Source organism: Formica exsecta, unplaced genomic scaffold (assembly GCF_003651465.1).
Source record: "Formica exsecta isolate Colony F162 unplaced genomic scaffold, ASM365146v1 scaffold149, whole genome shotgun sequence".
Taxonomy (NCBI): Eukaryota; Metazoa; Arthropoda; class Insecta; order Hymenoptera; family Formicidae; genus Formica; species Formica exsecta.
The window spans coordinates 252,254-270,297 of NW_021848818.1; the positions used below are offsets into that span (position 1 = coordinate 252,254).

Sequence of the window (18,044 nt, forward strand, 5' to 3'; positions counted from 1 at the left end):
GAGAGATACCGTCATGTTGCTTGCATAAATATCGATCGTTATATAACTGATCGGCGTGGTCAATATATATGAAAAACAAACTTTCGTCTCTATTGGCCAATTCTCTCGGCTCGTGTTTCGATTGTAAATAAACATAATCGTACGATTCTAGATCACGATGTAAGCCAATAAAGTAATTACGTGTAGAGACGATTTTTAGGCGTTACTATTAAAAATGTAAAATCATATCCGCGGCTACAATTACGAGAGATGCAAACGATCAAGCTATTGATCAAACTGTCAACTGTCAAATTAAATTTACCGCACGACTAACAGCGACGAAACTCGCTCACTTTCGAGATTTTCGCGCTCTATTTTCATTTACCTGTGATCATCAAATATTATGATATTTAGCGATGTGTCATGACACACAGAATATATGACAAAATTTACAGAGAGAAAAAGAGAGACATAAGATGTTGTTTCGCCTACCAGAATGACAGAATGAATACAATTTTGCGTATTATTAAAAAAAAGATTTTAAAATCATAAAACATCTGTAATGTATTTTAAAATCGTAAAACATCTGTATGTTGAAAAATATTGTAAATTTTTGACTGTCGTTATAGTCACTTGTCCTTCACTTTTCTATCATCACCTGTCTAACATCTAAAAAAAAAACTGATTGATTATTCATTCGCTATTATAACAAAATAAGAAAACAGGCTCTCTCATAGTCACAGCTTCGGCTAATAGAAAAAAACTTTTATATCCCTTTTTGATCGTTAAAGTTCTGAAAGAGTCAGTTTCAAGTTAGATAAGCGAAGGAAAAGTGTACTATCAGCACGAGATAAGAATAAACCGATATCAACCAAAGAGAGCTGGTGCACTTTGTTATGCTAAACATATATAGAACAACACATGATAGTCGCGTGTTTGTTACGAGGTGCATTGCTTTATGTATTACCTACGACTTACGCGATTATTATGCAAATAAAGGTTGTAACGAGACGAAAAACTCGCGTGATTGCATGTGTAGCATGTACATACATACTACATACATAGAATTCTATGCTACCGAAGATACGACGCTTATCATTTCAGGAGTCTTGATACTTCGCGATATAATTCGCGTAATAAATGTTAAACAATCGTCTCGTTTTACCATTATTCTTCTATGAAAAATATAAGTTTGTGTTAATTGTTATTAACAAGACGATATCAGAACCGCTTTTGTGTATCGAGATAAGCGCTCCGTTTCAATCACGATTCTTTATATGATATCTCTTGTTTTATAAAAATATACGTGCTCCATTAACGAATGATGAATAGCGAAACAGTTTATTGAACATTTCTGTTGATTTACGGATGAGAAAGTAAACAGGAGAAAATTCAGATGTAATTGAAAAGATTGCGAAAATCAGCGCGTTTCAATCGCGAAGAATTGATGGATTCTGTTTTTAAATAACATCGTTCTCGAAGATATCTTTATGTATCTTGCGAGAGCGTATTATGTTGTATCGCGCTACAAACATGAACGACGTAAATTGTGAGTCACTGTTTTACGAATTCAATTTTCATATTATCTATTTTATATTTTCATATCATCATTCCATACCGTCGCGGAAAGCATCTTCTTTTCGATCGTCAACATTGGTCGTTCATGTTTCATAACGTGCACAAATAACGCGAATAATCTATCTTCGTATTTTGCAGCGACATTGTCACTGCTTATCCGAGCGAAAGCATTTCGCAGTTCTTTTCAGAAAACGCGATTCGATCGTGCTTCAAAGCGAGATTGCTCGCGAGATCAAATCTGTCCTGCATTCGCCATCGATTGCATCGCTTTCGATTGACTGTAAATCCGATGATCGTATTTCGAAATTCGCTTCTTTGCACACTCGACCCGAGAAAATGACATAAAACGCGAAATTTTAATCGGCTCAAAATCGCATGCATCGATTCGGATCTCGATAATCCTGATTTTTCATACAAAGAGGCGAAGCTTTCTCGCGATAGGCATGATCGATTGGACGATAACATTTAAAAAATCATGCATGTTTTGGTATATATTGTATATGTTAATATAATATGTAATAATATGTTGATATATCTTATAAATTCGAATGGTACATGCGCACACATATCTTTCGAGCTTTTTTACTAGCCACTTTGAATACGTTTAAATGGAAATTCTGCGGAAAATAAGACTAATTTTTAAGCTAACTATAAAAATCTTATGTGATTAACCCACTTCGTAAAAGCGATTGCATATTGTCACTATTATGATGAGCGCAAGTCAGCAAGAACTCTGACAATAACATCAAGATACACGCACGCACGCACGCACGCATGCACGCGATCTTACCACGACATGCATAAACGCACATGTCATATTTATTCGTAACCGCTCTATTTGAAGACAGTGTGACACGAATTGCAGTGAACAAATGTCGATGCTTTAAATATAACAATGTAACTTTAACAGTAAAATCGTAATCAAGAAACTGATATTAAGATTGAACATCGTTAATTTGTTAATTAAAATAAAATATGAACGATAGAGTTAATTTATAGAATGAAAAAATAGATAATTTTTTAATAATTCTAATAATTTTATAGTTTTAATTCCAGAACTAGTAAAAAAAGAAAATTCTCTTTTTGAAAGGTTGGGTTAAAACAATAAAAAAAAAATTAATTTTCCGAGATATAATTTCTTAAGATGAGTTTTCCATTTACTGAAATTGGTTCTTTCATTCTTCGCGGACAAGTAATTTACTTGCGTCAGAATGCAAGTGTCAAGTTCGTTGCGTAATAAAACGACACACAAGGCAGCGACCCGCGCATGAATCATGGGTGTGTCATGATTTATTCACGGACAAAGTGGCCGTATCTCTCGGAAGTGAATACGTCATATGACGTCATTAAAATCTAACTCTTGCATTAGACGATTTGCTGACGAAAACGCATTTGCATTTCACAACAAATGACGTGTGCGAGACCGTGTTTAGATCAGCGAAGCGTCGTCGCGCGATTTCGTGTCACGTGACGCTTCAATGACTGATGAATTATATACCGTTAATTATTCCACAGTAAAATAAGAACAATAATGATCGATCACCTATCAGACATAAATCTTAATTGATCCTCTGAAAACATGCTCACGCGACATGCATATAGTTACTAATTGTACCATTACCGATTACCGACTCGAGGTATATCGAATATGCGACATTTTTAATAAATTATTTTGAAGATTGCTCGCGCCTTAATTTTTTTTCTCGAAAACCCAATAAAATCACGCAATGATTTCCTCGTCCTTATAATTTATTAACTTTCTTTCGTATAAACTGATACTGATATTTCGCGATATCTATTCTCATTAATTTCGATATTAATTTTTCAATATTAACATCTTAACTTTTTTTAGTTAAAATATTGAGAAATATAATATATTTATGACACAGAATTATATAATATGATTTTATAATTAAATGATTTTATGAATTAATATGATTTTATAATTAAATTACGAACTTGTTTTTATTTAAATCTTTTAACAAATACAACAATTTTTTATTTTTGAAATTTTATGACCGGAAAATATGCTTTCGCGATTATCATTGCTCTATATATGTATATCCATACATATATACATTATACATATGTTGCGAAAACTCTGTAGTTTGTTTGCTTATTTTTCTAGCCATTAATATTATTAGTAGTTTGTTGAAGTCATTATATATATATATATATATATATATATATATATACCAGTCACGTGTCGACAGCATGATATGCAAAACAGGAACAACGTTTTTATAATTAAAGATTAAAACGTAGAGCTGTCTTTAAATGTATATTGTTCGACTTTAAAAATCAGCGCTAATAATTTTCGGAAAAACGGATGACGAGATATCGACTACGCGAATTTTGTTTACGGGTATGTCATCTTTAATTTCTCTTTCTAACGATTATTTGCATGGAGGTGCCAATATATATTTGGCATCACGATTACTGTGTATATAAAAATAAGGGATCCGTCATCGGAGGGAAACTCTCTACGTATACTATGATTTTTCATCGTGTTATATATTTGCACTCACCTTTAGAATATTTAAATCACCATATAATTCGGCATTGGTCTCCCTCCATTCACCTGGCATAGTATTCGGTTTTCCCGGCGGGATTCTTGGTGACGTCGTGAGTCGGCGCGGAGGCTGAGAGAGAAGTTGTTTCTATCTCCTTCCCACCAATACGTAGCCGTGTCCTTGCCATTCCTATTATCTCATTACTACTAGTCCAGCTTCGCTACAAATTACAAATCGTCAATCGTCAGTCGTCAGTCGAATCGGCTTGCGGCACGTCTCAGTTTGACGTTTTTTCGACATCACACGTTATACAACACAGAAGCTTTTGTAATCACGTAATAACGGAATTCGGTGGAAAACTTCAGGTAAGCATGGAGCACCGATGATGAATAATAAAATTCAGTGTGACATATCATTTATCCTTATTTTGTTAGTGTCTTTTGTAACGAGAGTATACAATATATCTTTCCGTGTGTTGGGCGTAACCGGTTATCTATTTCGGTTTTCTCCTTGAGGTGCGTCTTCCAACTCGTGACATATACGACAGATGATACGTGGCAACTCATAAATAAATAGTAATTGCAATATACTTTAATATATCATGATAATTCCATTGTTCCATTCTTATAGAGTGCTTTCTATATATTTATATGCATCAGTCTGTTGGTAAAATGCATATGTCATGCTGTTATTAGTGATGTTAACAAATTGCCATACAACAGGTTCTGTAGTAGATGATGCAGCGTAGATGAAGGAAATAATTTTGTGTTCTTTTGTGTACAGATTCTTCCATCAAAGCAGTTCAATTCTTAAACAGAAAAAATGAGTTACGGTTACCAAGTGAGTATGTTTAACTTATTAATAAAATTAAAAAGTTTTTTTCTAAATTGTATTAATTCCATGTTAAAAAAAAAGAAACGTTTTAATTTGATATTGTGTTATACAAAATTATAACCAGCTTTGTACTGTTGTTTAAAAATATGAATATAATATAATATTAAAAGAAATAAACTTTTTAATTAAAGAAAGTAGATAGATATGAAGCTTGTGTATAAGATTGGTATATTAGTTTTTTTATCTATACCTTAATATATCCAAGGGGCCACCTGTACAGTTGCCAGGACGAGCCCAACCACCAACATCATTTGGGGTTCCGCCTGGTGCACCCTCTGCCCCCAGTTCTTCGTCTTATGCTCCAATGGGTTTCTCAAACGCACCGCCAACATCTTTTGGCATGCCTCAACCATATTCTCAAGCAGCAAGTCCTTACCCGACTCAGCCCATGCATCCTATACCTGACAACATATCAACGCAAACCAATGCTTATCCTCCACAACAAATGCCATATCCTTCTCAATCTATGCCCATGCAGTGTTATTCATTTAATGCAAATTCTAACCAGCCTGCACCATCTCCTTATCCACAGCAGCAAAATTACAATATGTATCCTAATCTTCAAAAAGCACCAAATGCTAGAGAATGTTTTAGTAATACTCCTCTTTCCTCTTATGCTTCTGAACCTAATACACCTGCAACTAATTCAATCCCATACCAAGGCGGAAATTATCCCAGGGGGCAGGGGATAGGCTCAACATATTCTTATGCTGCTAATCCACCTACTGCTGCTCCATATAGTGCCACCCCAGCCCCCCGGAGAGAGCGATTTACGCCTAAGGTGATTTTAAAAATTGTTTGGAATTTTTGAAAAAGTTACAAGTGTGATATTAAACATTTTTTGTCCAGATATTATTAATGCTAAAAAAAGTGCTTGAATTCTGCAAATCATGCTCAATTTTGGTAATAGTAAATTTTTTTCATAATTTTTGTTACAGACTTCTCCTACTGTTGTACCTTATGATGGCTTCGATGCTAGAGCCGATGCGGAAGCTTTGAGAAAAGCTATGAAGGGTTTCGGTACAGATGAGAAAACTATTATCCAAATTCTTGTCAATCGCAGTAACCTGCAACGCCAGGAAATTGTATCCCAATTTAAAACTCTTTATGGGAAGGTAAAGATTGAGAATTGAAAAATTTGTTCTGAAAAATTGGAACATAATACTATATAATACTACTGTTACGTTTTTATTAATAGGATCTGATAAAGGATTTAAAATCTGAGCTATCAGGAAACTTTGAGAAACTTGTTCTTGCTCTAATGATGCCACTACCTCAATATTATGCAAAAGAACTTCATGACGCAATGTCTGGTATTGGTACTGATGAGACAGTACTCATTGAAGTATTGTGTACTATGTCTAATCATGAAATTTCCATCATTAAACAAGCATATGAAACAAGTGAGTTGACTGAAAAATATCAAAATTACAAAGTAATATTAGTTTGTATGTGTTTATCTACTGGATTATTTAATAATTATAGTGTATGGAAGAACATTGGAGGATGATTTGATTTCTGATACATCCGGAAATTTCAAACGCTTGATGGTATCATTGTGCTGTGCCAATAGAGATGATTCATTTAATGTGAATCAGGCTGCTGCAATGGAAGATGCTAAACAACTTTTACAAGCTGGTAATTAGTACAGGATATTTAAGTATATCCGCTAATATTTCATTTTCTTATTTTAATATCGTATAAATAAATAATATAATATTAATATTACAGGGGAGCTGCGTTTTGGTACAGATGAGTCTACTTTTAACGCAATTCTCGTCCAAAGAAATTTTTCACAACTGCGACAGATATTTATAGAGTATCAAAACATAACAGGTCATGATATCGAAAATGCAATTGAAAACGAATTTTCTGGTGATATTAAAAAGGGTCTTCTTGCGATTGGTTAGTATATATACTACAAATTATGAATATATATATAGAAGAGAATAATATTTTCCAGACTAATTATATAAAATAAATATTATTTAAACAGTGAAATGCGTCAAAAATAGAGCTAGTTTCTTTGCGGAACAATTGTACAAGAGCATGAAGGGTCTTGGTACAGACGATAGCCGTCTTATCCGTCTGATTGTAACACGCTGTGAAGTGGATATTGGTGAAATAAAGAATGTGTTTCTCCAAGAATATGGAGAATCACTGGAAGATTTTATATCTGTGAGTTACATTAAAATATTGCAGTATTATATATCAATACATGTATATTTGAGATCTAATTCCTTTCTTTCTATTGTTCTTTCAGGGTGACTGTTCAGGACATTACAAAAAATGCTTATTGGCACTAATATCATAAAACATTTTCCATCATATATGAACAAGTTTCATAAATGAAACTTGTTTTATTGCATTTTTTATCGCCGACATATCGTTTTACAAATATATACAATGTATTATCTTTTCTTTTACCTTTTTCGTTTTTTAACAATTTAATCTAACAATAATATAGTTTATATGTATTTTGAAGAATATATTAACTCATTTTTATACACAGATTTATATAAAGAAATTTTGCTTTATACATGTTATATGGTATAGGTATCTAGTTCGGTAATCTCTTCTATAAAATATTTTACATTATGAATGTTTCTATGCATTATAAATGCTTTATATGAAATAGCAATGACGATAAATAAGTGCTTAACAGAATCGTGCCAATGCATATGTCTTGAATCTCAATTTATATTGAAAATATTTTTCACATAAAAATCTACGTCTTTTGTCATAATTTTAATATGTATTTTATAGATAATAAAAATAGTGATTAGATAATGAAAATAGTCTATAATGCACGAGAGTTATAAGCAAAGAAATATATATGAATATTTTTTCTAACATATATTACAATTACACAAATATATATACGTGAAATTTATTCTTTCAGAAGAGAAAAATACAGCTATTCTATATATTCTATATTTATAAAAATGTATATTCAAATTGTTACATGGATATATTTTTGTCCACACTGTTTCGATTATTGTATTTACTGTATCTATATATAAATAAAATTTTTAACTGGTATATAAGCAAAATAAGATCTCAAGCTTAATGAAATGCCATCAAAGATCCACAATCCTAGGCAAAGTGTGCGTGCGTGTGTAAGTATATTCGTGTGTATCATGTATATTGGTATGTATTATATTATTTATAGTAAAATAATAAAGAAAACATAACTGAATTGTTAATTACATACCGGCAATTTTTCTTCAGAGAGAATAACTTGAAATATGCGGAGATGATTGTACGATCGACCCTCTCTCTCTGGGCACTTGGAGCAAAAATCGCCGACATCGTAAAAGCAACATTGGCGTGTAATAGTAATTGCACACAGCACTCACGTTAAGTTCAAACACTTTATAAGACGCTTTTGATAACTTCTCACAAACGAAGAAATCAGTTTTAACACAATAATTGTGAGAAATGTGTGGAGCACGATTTGAATCTGCGGATCCATCACGACGCGTTCCATAACTGACTGCGATTCGAAATTTATCGAAGATATTGCGATTCTCGAAGTATCGCAATGGCGGCAAATTCGAAATGTCAAAATATATAATTGCTATTCATTTTGGTGGCATTTTTATTTTTTTGCCGCAACGATTATAATATAAAATATACTCGGTCACACATAAAACGTAATATTTTTTCCTCTCTCGATCATTTCCGAATTTTAATCGTTGTAATAAATATTCATGAGAAAGGGAAGGGATTGTACATATTTTATTATAGGTTACGATTTGAATAAATCGTTGGATATCGTTTAACGCATATCCCACGGTTCTTTTATATTTTTCCGAAATTTACTTATGCGCGATTGCGATAATTATCGAGCGCAATCAATTATTCCACAATCGCTGAGATTACTTATTCTAATCTTTCTTAAATTAATAAATCATTCACGCGTGTATTTGCCTTCATGCAACAGACAGTCATATATCAATCTCGCGATAACGCGTACCATTGATAAACTGATAAAATTAACTTATATCTCTCAATTAAGTGGAATCTCGTCGAGTTATTAGTGGCATTGTCACGGGATTTGAATTGAATTTACGAAATGAGCGCCAATTCCGAGTGCACGATTTTAGTAACGGGTTTTGGCCCTTTTGATAAATATATAGTGAACGCCAGTTGGGAAGCGGTGAAGGAATTGGAAAAACTATGGATAGACTCCAAAGAATTTCCTGACATTAAACTAATCACAGAAGAAATTCCAGTATTGTACAGTTACGTATCCACTCAGATCCCTCAGCTTTGGAAGAAATACAAGCCTACAGTAAGCAGTATATTATATATAATTTTTCATATTTATGAGTTGTCTCAGTACGTTTCTATCGAATTTCATGTTTTAGATTGTCCTACATGTGGGTGTATCATGCCAAGCTGAATCTTTAACAATAGAGTGTCATGCTTGCAGCAATGGCTATAATAGATTTGACATAGACAGCAAGTGCCCTGATGAAGCAAGTATTGAGTGTAATATCTTGGAAACTGGCGTAAATATCAAGGAACTTTGTGATAGTGTGAATAAAAATTATGAGAAACATAAGTGTAAAGCTTGCTTCTCACACAATGCTGGCAGATATCTGTGTGAATATATATATTATCAATCTCTTGTTATTGAACCAACAAAAACTCTATTTGTACACGTTCCAGATTTTGACAAGTATTCTAGTATACAAACTGCTAAAGGCTTGTATGATATTTTATGTTATTTAATAAGAAATTTAAAATATAGCTAATAGTAATTTTAATCTAATAAGTATCCTCTTTGCCAGTAATTATATATATATATATATGTAACAAAACTATAATTTTATTAAAAGCTATATACTTATAACATATATTTTCATACATATGTGTGACACAGTTGATCTATATCTGATAAAATTGACTGGAAAATAAATGGGAAAATAAATAATGTGACATTATAATATATTATATATTGTATAAGGTATGGTTTAAAATAAATAAAAACTTTATTGTTGCTGTATACATGCCTAATGTTTGAAGCAAATGCAATAAAAATGCAATAACACACTGATTGCTGTATATTGCAACTCATGATCCACTTTGAAATTTTGTCCGTGCAGGTGGAATATTGTATCTGAGTTCAAGGAATTCTGGTTTTCTGATCATTGATGCAACGTGTCCCATTTGGATTGTACAATCGGGATTCAGATTCGGCGGTAGCAATGTGCATTCTCTTTCTAAGATGCAGGCTAATCCTTCTAATAACTCGATAAAGCCTATTGATGCTGCTGCGCGCCGTAATCTGTTTACCTCCTGTGCGATCATATAAAATAATTATTTCAAAATCATTATTATTTAAACCTACAGAATAGCTTTTTTTTATAGTATAATTTACCTTATAAAAGTTTTGTGTCTTCTCTGGTAATTTTCTCGCGTGTCTTAATATTTTCTGAATATCGGATTGTAAACCAACTTGGCGAATCCATGAAGGGGCATTTTGTGTATAACTTCTTTTTTCAGCTGGTCTCACCGGAAAACTGACTGGAGAACTTTTAGCTGCATCTAATGGACCTAAATTGCTGAAATTGCCTAACCATGGCACAACATCAGATCCTGGTTCTAATACTGTTAACATTAAGTTAGATTTCTTCTTAGTATCTGCCCAAGAATATATAAATCCATACCATTCATTGTTCAATAAACAGAGGGCGGCCATATTTTCTACCTGTAAAATATATAGTTCTATTAGTTCATAATTGCAACAAAAAACAAGAATATAATTGCTAAACTTCTAGAGACATTACCTTCAATGCTCCATGAAGTAATACACAAAAAGACGGCATTTTTCCCTCGTCTCCATTTTCATCGGTATCTGAATCTTCTTCTAATGATATACCCTGCATATTTGAAGTTTTCTCTGTTGCCAATGGTAATACCAAATGTCTAGAAATGGAACTTGGGCTACCGACATCCCCTACAGATATAAATCCGCATATTTCTATATTTTTCGATATTATCAGATCTGGAACTAATTCAAAATCTGTTTTCTTCGTATAAGGCTAAAACATATATAAGAAACAATGTCTATATAATTATTCACGATAATTTGTAGTGTGTTTTCTCTTATGATGCTTATTATTACCATAGGAGCTGGTGATAATAAAATACGAGAGCCTAAATGGCCACACTTTAGATATCCTTGAAAGGAAACATAATTTGCTTCAGCTAGTTTCTGGAAACAAGCAGTGACAGAATATTTATTAAGTGGTGAGTCTGGAACTAGAACAATGCTATCACCACCAGCTAAATCAACTAATCGTTGATAGAGAGGTAAACCAGCTTGTAAACTAGGATCTGAAAATATAGAATAAGTAGATGTAAAATATAACTGAGAAATATATTCAAATATATATGCAAAAAGAAATATATGTCAGTTTTTAACTTACCCTGCTGTGACCCAATGCACACTATACTTAATTTTCCCGGATATGGGAAAGGTAGTGGAAAGGGGTTTATACCTCGCGTGATGTTTAAAGAATTTAAAGAATCGCCCAAGGACATCAGCCCTATGCCAGGATTGCCATCTGTAATTAGTATCACTTGGCAAGCAGTAGCATTGCCCCATTCTGCCATAATTACATTATTGACACCGTGTAATGCTCCTTCGATACACGTCTTGTCCCATTCCTCAATTGTTTGTAGCTTTGCACGTATACTGTCATAGTCGCGAGTAAAAGGACAAACTACTTCATACAATGAGGAAAACACAATCTGAAATTTGTAATGTATTTGCATATATATATTAATATTCCTATTGACCCTGAAAAAAATCTATCTTAATATCGCATCAATTAGTCTATTCTTACCAGTGATACAAATTCCAGCTTCGAATTAACTTGCAAGTAATGTAACAGAGCGTTTATGCCATGCACCGCTAAAGAGTGTCGTGTCAATGGCTCATTTTGTAAATTATCGTTCGTCCCGTTTGTTAATACGGGTCTTCTCATCGACAAGGAGACGTCTAAGGCTATGACTGTAGGCATTTTAATCGAGTAAAGCTTCAACAAGATTGATTAAATACCAGAGACACTTATGAAAATCTCATTATATTATATTATATATTTATTGGTCCAATTATAGTTTTTAAATGTATAAATTTGGTCTCGATATATTTCACAAACAGTATAGGTTATGTTAGAGATTCACAATATGTATTAAAGTTTGCTATGCATTAATTTGTTCATTTTGTTCTCTCTGTAAAGAGCAAACTCTGTTTGCCTCGTAATAAATAATTAGCAATTTTATGGAACGCTTCTATGTAACATTAATACAATTTTCGACGCTGTCGTCCACTAGCCTATTATATATATAATCGCTAACATGTGTTTTCCAAACGTTCTATTCCCATGTATGCATCACTAATCGAATATTTATCTATTAAAAAAAAGCGAAAAAAAAGAAGAATATTTTTTTACATGTTATAAAATGCCAATACAAATTACACAACTCCTGGCAATATATATGTATGACAATTAATTTATTGTTATTAAAATTTTCTCTATTGGTAGTTATTATAAAGCTACTTTATTATATGTGTGATTTTTACAAGTATTTATATATTTTATTGTATAGAATTAATCTTCTCTGTTCAAAAGATATTTTAATCTTATTCCTTTTCTTTATATAATTGTTTAAATGTAGAATTCTCCTCCTCTTACTGTTGCAACAAAATATATAAAATATACAAAATAAAAAAGAGCTGATCAGAACATGTCTAGAATTATTTATCTTTTTTTATACATAAATAAAATCTTTAAATTTGTTACAGGCATGTGTTTATTAAAAGATTTTCATTACACTTTGAATTTATATAGAACAGATCATACATATATATATTCTTTATATGTATTATTTCTACAAAACCTAAGAGTTTTATATTTACTTTTTCACTCACTTTTTCTTAGAACAGATATTGTGAAAACAATATTAATTCTGTTTGAAAAAGAATTATGGTATGGCAAAACAAATATAAATTTTATTTTTATAAAAACAGATTTTATATTTTATAAACATCACATATATCAAATTAATTTCTATTACTTAATTCAATTCAAATCAACAGATATAACATATTTCTGTGTACTTTATAAAAAACTATCTTACACAAAAATTGCAATATAAATTATAATAAATTAAAATTAAACTTTTTTTGTTGATTAATTTTATCTTTAATCTAAATGTACAAAGAACCATCAGCAGGACCTAAATATCTCATAGAAATTAATATTACATCAATTAAGGTCCACACACCCAGTCCACCAAAACTGAAAAGTTTGCCAATGCCTTCTTGCCAGTGTCCCAAATAAAACCTGCAACATTTAAGAAATATTTTAAAGTAAATTGTAATTGATTATCTATATTTTAGAGATAATACTTTTTTACAAAATCAATGTACCTGTCAGCACCAAATCCTCCGAGAGTAATGCTCAATATCAGAGCCGTAGACCATCGATATCCAACTGTCCAGTTGCAAGGCAAATTTTTCATAAACTTTCGTCTGCCTAGACACAATATGTCATCATTTACTGTACAATTTGTTCTGCAACAAAAATATTATTTGTTAGCATTATTATAATCAATATAATAGAACTGATGATTAGTACAAACCTATAATATTGCTGCGGAGATGCTACTGAGCTACAAGAATTTTTCTGATGGCACTGATGTTCCCAGTGATCAGTTTGATAACAATAACGACACATATATTTCTTGCGAAAAGACTTTTCTCCCTGTCAAGAAATAAAGCATTTATAACTTTAATTAAATATATAAATCAATTATATATCTTTCTCAATATGTTACATAGTTCTGAACTTCTCTAAAAACAAATTTTACATACTACACAATCAACATGTTCCATGACAAAACACCATGCATCATAGATAGTGCCATATATACAACTATAACTTAAATTACAATTCAGACATTCTCCACTTAATTCAGTACAATGTATCCCACTTGGACCGCACAAACCAGTTATTTCCTCCTGTAATTTAATAATCTGATTTATATTTACAACGCTATACAAAATTATGAGTTAAAAAGCCTTACCTTCTTACTACTGTAAGCTGGTGTAGTATTTACATTAGCTTCTCTTACAGTAAAGGTACTTAGGGTCTCTGCAACAATTATCATATCAAATATTATTACACATATTATATATATATATTTAGCACTCCTATATTAATATATTTGACATATCTCTGATAACAACTTTTGCATTCATACTGTATGAATTTTATCAAAATTTCACCTGGTTATTATTTTATATATTATGTCAATGCTCGATACAAATAATTGACAAGTTTGCTCACCATGACCTATGTGCGTTTCCTCGGCGGAGGTTGATAGAAGCGCTATAAAAAGGAATATCACGTTCCTCGAATTGATTCGAACGACGTTCATCCTGCACAAGGATCCGTTTCACCAGGTGCCGGGTATTCCACTCGTCAAAAACTCGCTACATATGTATCTCAATTCCCGAGAGTTTATTCGTATATATAAATACATGAAATCAAGAGACGCGATAACGTTGAGTATGTACATTAATCATCTTCAATACATTTGACACGGAGAGGAATGTGTTAAAGTCATCTGTCTCATCGCGATCAAACACAATTTTCTTTCTTTTTACTATTTTTCGTATTATATTATGCATAAAATGATTTATAAACGCTGATACAAAATGGAAACATATACGTATGAACGTCTAATAGGAGGAACAACATGGTGTAACCAATTAGATTCGCTACCACGTTTATCCTATATATACATATACATTTGACTTTATTCTTTTGCTCGATGTCTCGTTTGTATAAACTCCTTTTTAATTAATATCGAATGTATCGAAAAAAAATATATGACAAACACTATGATGGAATAAACGTCGACATGTTTCTACTTCGAGATAAGTCACGACAGAATTTACTCGCATTACAAGTAATCGCTTTTCAAAAAAGTTACATCAATAAATAAAATGGAACACGGAAATGAAAAGTAATAGACGAATAAAGAGATAAAAAGGGAAAAAAGAAAAAAAAAAGGAGCGATAGTGAAATTTCGCGTGTACGCTCGTTTCCGACAATCAGCTGACTTCCGGTACTAATATAAGACGTTAGAATGTTAGCAAGGTGTTTCGGTAGTTTCGCTTGACGGAAAAGTGTTTTTTTTTTTTCGGGAAAGAGAAATACATCTTCCTTTTGCGAGGCTCGCGTAACTGATACGCTTTTTCCCTCTGTTTAGCCTAGTTATGGCCGGAAGAAAGTGATGTAAATCTTCGCCTAACCACGCAGCTGAGGCATATTTTTTTTCCCAAAGCTTCGCAATTTCGAAAAAAACACCGCCGAGGTCTACCGTCATCGTTACTCGATTTTTAGCGGGTAATTTTGTATCGCGCCACATGGTAAGCGTGATTTTATGACAAGACAATCGATAAGAAAAATGAGAGATTTTCTTCGTTGTGAGAAAAATATCTGAGAATATCCTCATGGTTGTGTGTCTTCGTTTGTAGGATGCTATGTAATGCAATTGCCGCTGGTCTCATCGTCGAAAATAATATGAATTCAGAGGAGAATGATGGAAATAATCAGGGTAAAGCGGAGGTTAAAATGGATGGAGTCAGTTTAAAGAATGATAATCAATCCATGGACCAGAGCGCTATGACGTCCAAAGTGCAGCTAGAGAATGGAGCTGCTGTGGAAGAGTTGAGGTTGAACAATAACAGCAATGATATCAAGCTTGTGTTACCGTCTGTTAAGACCTCCGTCATGTTTTCCAACGGAACAAAAACCGTACAAGCTCCTATATCTGATTGTGCCAATTCCTTGGAGCAGAATGTTTCTCAAGACATGTCAAACGTGAACATATCTTCCATGTTTACGAGCACCGCCAACATCAAGCCTCAGACTGCAAACACCAATGCTATCAATTGTCAATTGAAGCTCAAGACTGTCACAAATACAAGCACATTAAATCTGCCTAAGTCTCAAATGCACTTGAATCTATCTTCCACTCAAGCGAATACACATCTCAATCATAACTTAGCATCGAGCGTTCTTAATTCTACTGCAACCACCAGTGCTATGTTACATTCAAGTGTATCTATGTTAAATGCACCATTAATGCCTCCTAATTTATCAATGAGTAAACCAAATGATGACATAGACATGAAAAACAATGTGGATTATGCATCTGCCATAGAGAAATGTCCTTCTAAAGTTTCTTGCAGTTCAGATTCTAGTCCAGAGGCTGATTCTTCCTGGACATCAAAGTCCTATGGATCTAAACGTGTATTGAATAATATAGGTGGTAGTATAGGTTCAACAAGTCAAGGGACTTGTTGTTTTTTAAGACCTAATATCAATGGCAACAGAGAAATTGCTGGACCCAGTGGAATACAGAGAGTAGGTTTTTGTATCGTGGATTATATAGCCAAATGTTTGTATTGTATGCTTAAAATTCAGATTTCTCATATTTTTAGGCTTCACAGAGAGAACAAGTGGAACGAATGGATTCTAGTTCTGGAAACGAAGGGGATATGTCTGATGGAGAAGACTATTGTATTTATACCTATAAGGGGAATGATGATGTAATCCATTTAAATCAACGGGAAGAATTACATCAGGGTCATGCAGAGAATCATGAAGCAGAGGGACAGAACCATAGTGGTAGATCGAGTCCAGAAATGGATTTTCTGGAAATGGACTTTGATCCTGGGCCTTCTTGCGAACAGGCAAGTCATTCGCTATAGTAAGAGATTAACTTAGTAACTAGTTTCTTCCTTCTTTACAGGATACTGGAGATAGCGATTTGGCCTCTATAAATGAAGACATACAGAACATAGCATTAGATAATATAGAATCAGATCCGGTATTAAATGATCTGAGCAGTGGAAAAGTTGTATCTAGACAAGGATTGCTGGCTATGCCGCAAACTTCAAAACAAAGTACACAGAATGTTAATCATACGAATTTTCAGCAATCTGCAAATAATCAATCCACAATAGAACAAAGTACGAAACCAACTTATTCCGCTCCATGGATGCCTAGTACTAGTGCTGGAACTGGTATGATCTCTTACTATCTTATTCTCTCTGTAATACAAAAGTTATATATTGTATTATTACATAAGATATTTCACACATTATATTCTCAATTTATAGGAAGATGGGATAGTGCGACACTTTATCGTAACACGGGTTGTCCATTACGCGAATCTTATGGTTATCATAATACGAGTGGTGATCTTATTTCTCCTGGTGATAATAGAGATTCGGATTCTGAATTATGGATAGAGCCCTCGTCGGCGTCTGTCCCGGACAATTCCACTTTGAATGCCAGAAAAGTTAATCTTAGTTCTACACTTTATCATAGAATGATGGCTAAAAAACTAATGCTCAATAAGCAAGCTGCATTTAATCAAAGTGGTGATTCCAATCTGGTTAATATATATATCTATATGAGCAGTGGAAAAGTTGTATCTAGACAAGGATTGCTGGCTATGCCGCAAACTTCAAAACAAAGTACACAGAATGTTAATCATACGAATTTTCAGCAATCTGCAAATAATCAATCCACAATAGAACAAAGTACGAAACCAACTTATTCCGCTCCATGGATGCCTAGTACTAGTGCTGGAACTGGTATGATCTCTTACTATCTTATTCTGTAACACAAAAGTTATATTGTATTATTACATAAGATATTTCACACATTATATTCTCAATTTATAGGAAGATGGGATAGTGCGACACTTTATCGTAACACGGGTTGTCCATTACGCGAATCTTATGGTTATCATAATACGAGTGGTGATCTTATTTCTCCTGGTGATAATAGAGATTCGGATTCTGAATTATGGATAGAGCCCTCGTCGGCGTCTGTCCCGGACAATTCCACTTTGAATGCCAGAAAAGTTAATCTTAGTTCTACACTTTATCATAGAATGATGGCTAAAAAACTAATGCTCAATAAGCAAGCTGCATTTAATCAAAGTGGTGATTCCAATCTGGTTAATATATATATCTAT

The 18,044-nt window shown here is 32.9% G+C and overlaps 4 protein-coding genes across 15 annotated transcripts in view; 2 read left to right on the forward strand and 2 right to left on the reverse strand.

The window, feature by feature from the left end:
- The first annotated feature begins 4,145 nt into the window (after positions 1-4,145).
- On the forward strand, positions 4,146-8,017 carry LOC115232706 (annexin B9-like). 5 transcript variants are annotated; one of them, XM_029802741.1, is made up of 9 exons: positions 4,146-4,435; positions 4,854-4,910; positions 5,170-5,745; positions 5,903-6,079; positions 6,163-6,367; positions 6,450-6,602; positions 6,696-6,869; positions 6,961-7,142; positions 7,228-7,278. In XM_029802741.1, exons 2-9 carry the CDS (start codon positions 4,893-4,895, stop codon positions 7,276-7,278), a joined length of 1,536 nt encoding a protein of 511 aa, XP_029658601.1. In that variant the 5' UTR covers positions 4,146-4,435; positions 4,854-4,892. The 5 variants fall into 5 exon arrangements, with proteins under 5 accessions (XP_029658601.1, XP_029658604.1, XP_029658602.1 ...); XM_029802742.1 differs by lacking the exon at positions 4,146-4,435 and adding an exon at positions 4,516-4,645; XM_029802744.1 differs by lacking the exon at positions 5,170-5,745 and having other exon boundaries at positions 4,186-4,435.
- A 678-nt stretch (positions 8,018-8,695) lies between these two features.
- Positions 8,696-18,044, forward strand: part of LOC115246357 — an 11,275-nt gene continuing 1,926 nt past the window's right edge. For 2 of the 7 annotated variants that reach the window (XM_029825112.1, XM_029825116.1), the window contains exons 1-6: positions 15,123-15,420; positions 15,529-16,420; positions 16,498-16,749; positions 16,809-16,929; positions 17,506-17,658; positions 17,749-18,026. In XM_029825112.1, the coding sequence (XP_029680972.1) occupies positions 15,530-16,420; positions 16,498-16,749; positions 16,809-16,929; positions 17,506-17,658; positions 17,749-18,026 (1,695 nt within the window). In that variant the 5' untranslated portion in view covers positions 15,123-15,420; position 15,529. The other 5 variants (XM_029825115.1, XM_029825117.1, XM_029825119.1 and 2 more) reach the window with 4 other exon arrangements.
- LOC115246358 (integrator complex subunit 14) lies at positions 9,934-12,501 on the reverse strand. Its single transcript, XM_029825120.1, has 6 exons — positions 11,825-12,501; positions 11,405-11,729; positions 11,101-11,312; positions 10,763-11,017; positions 10,354-10,683; positions 9,934-10,271 (listed from the first exon to the last, which is right to left on the reverse strand). Exons 1-6 carry the CDS (start codon positions 11,999-12,001, stop codon positions 10,047-10,049), a joined length of 1,524 nt encoding a protein of 507 aa, XP_029680980.1. The 5' UTR covers positions 12,002-12,501; the 3' UTR covers positions 9,934-10,046.
- LOC115246360 (TM2 domain-containing protein almondex) lies at positions 12,974-14,834 on the reverse strand. 2 transcript variants are annotated; one of them, XM_029825124.1, is made up of 6 exons: positions 14,333-14,834; positions 14,070-14,137; positions 13,858-14,004; positions 13,626-13,747; positions 13,414-13,557; positions 12,974-13,327 (listed from the first exon to the last, which is right to left on the reverse strand). In XM_029825124.1, the coding sequence occupies exons 1-6, from the start codon at positions 14,421-14,423 to the stop codon at positions 13,192-13,194; spliced, it is 708 nt and encodes a 235-aa protein (XP_029680984.1). In that variant the 5' UTR covers positions 14,424-14,834; the 3' UTR covers positions 12,974-13,191. The 2 variants fall into 2 exon arrangements, with proteins under 2 accessions (XP_029680984.1, XP_029680982.1); XM_029825122.1 differs by having other exon boundaries at positions 13,858-14,019.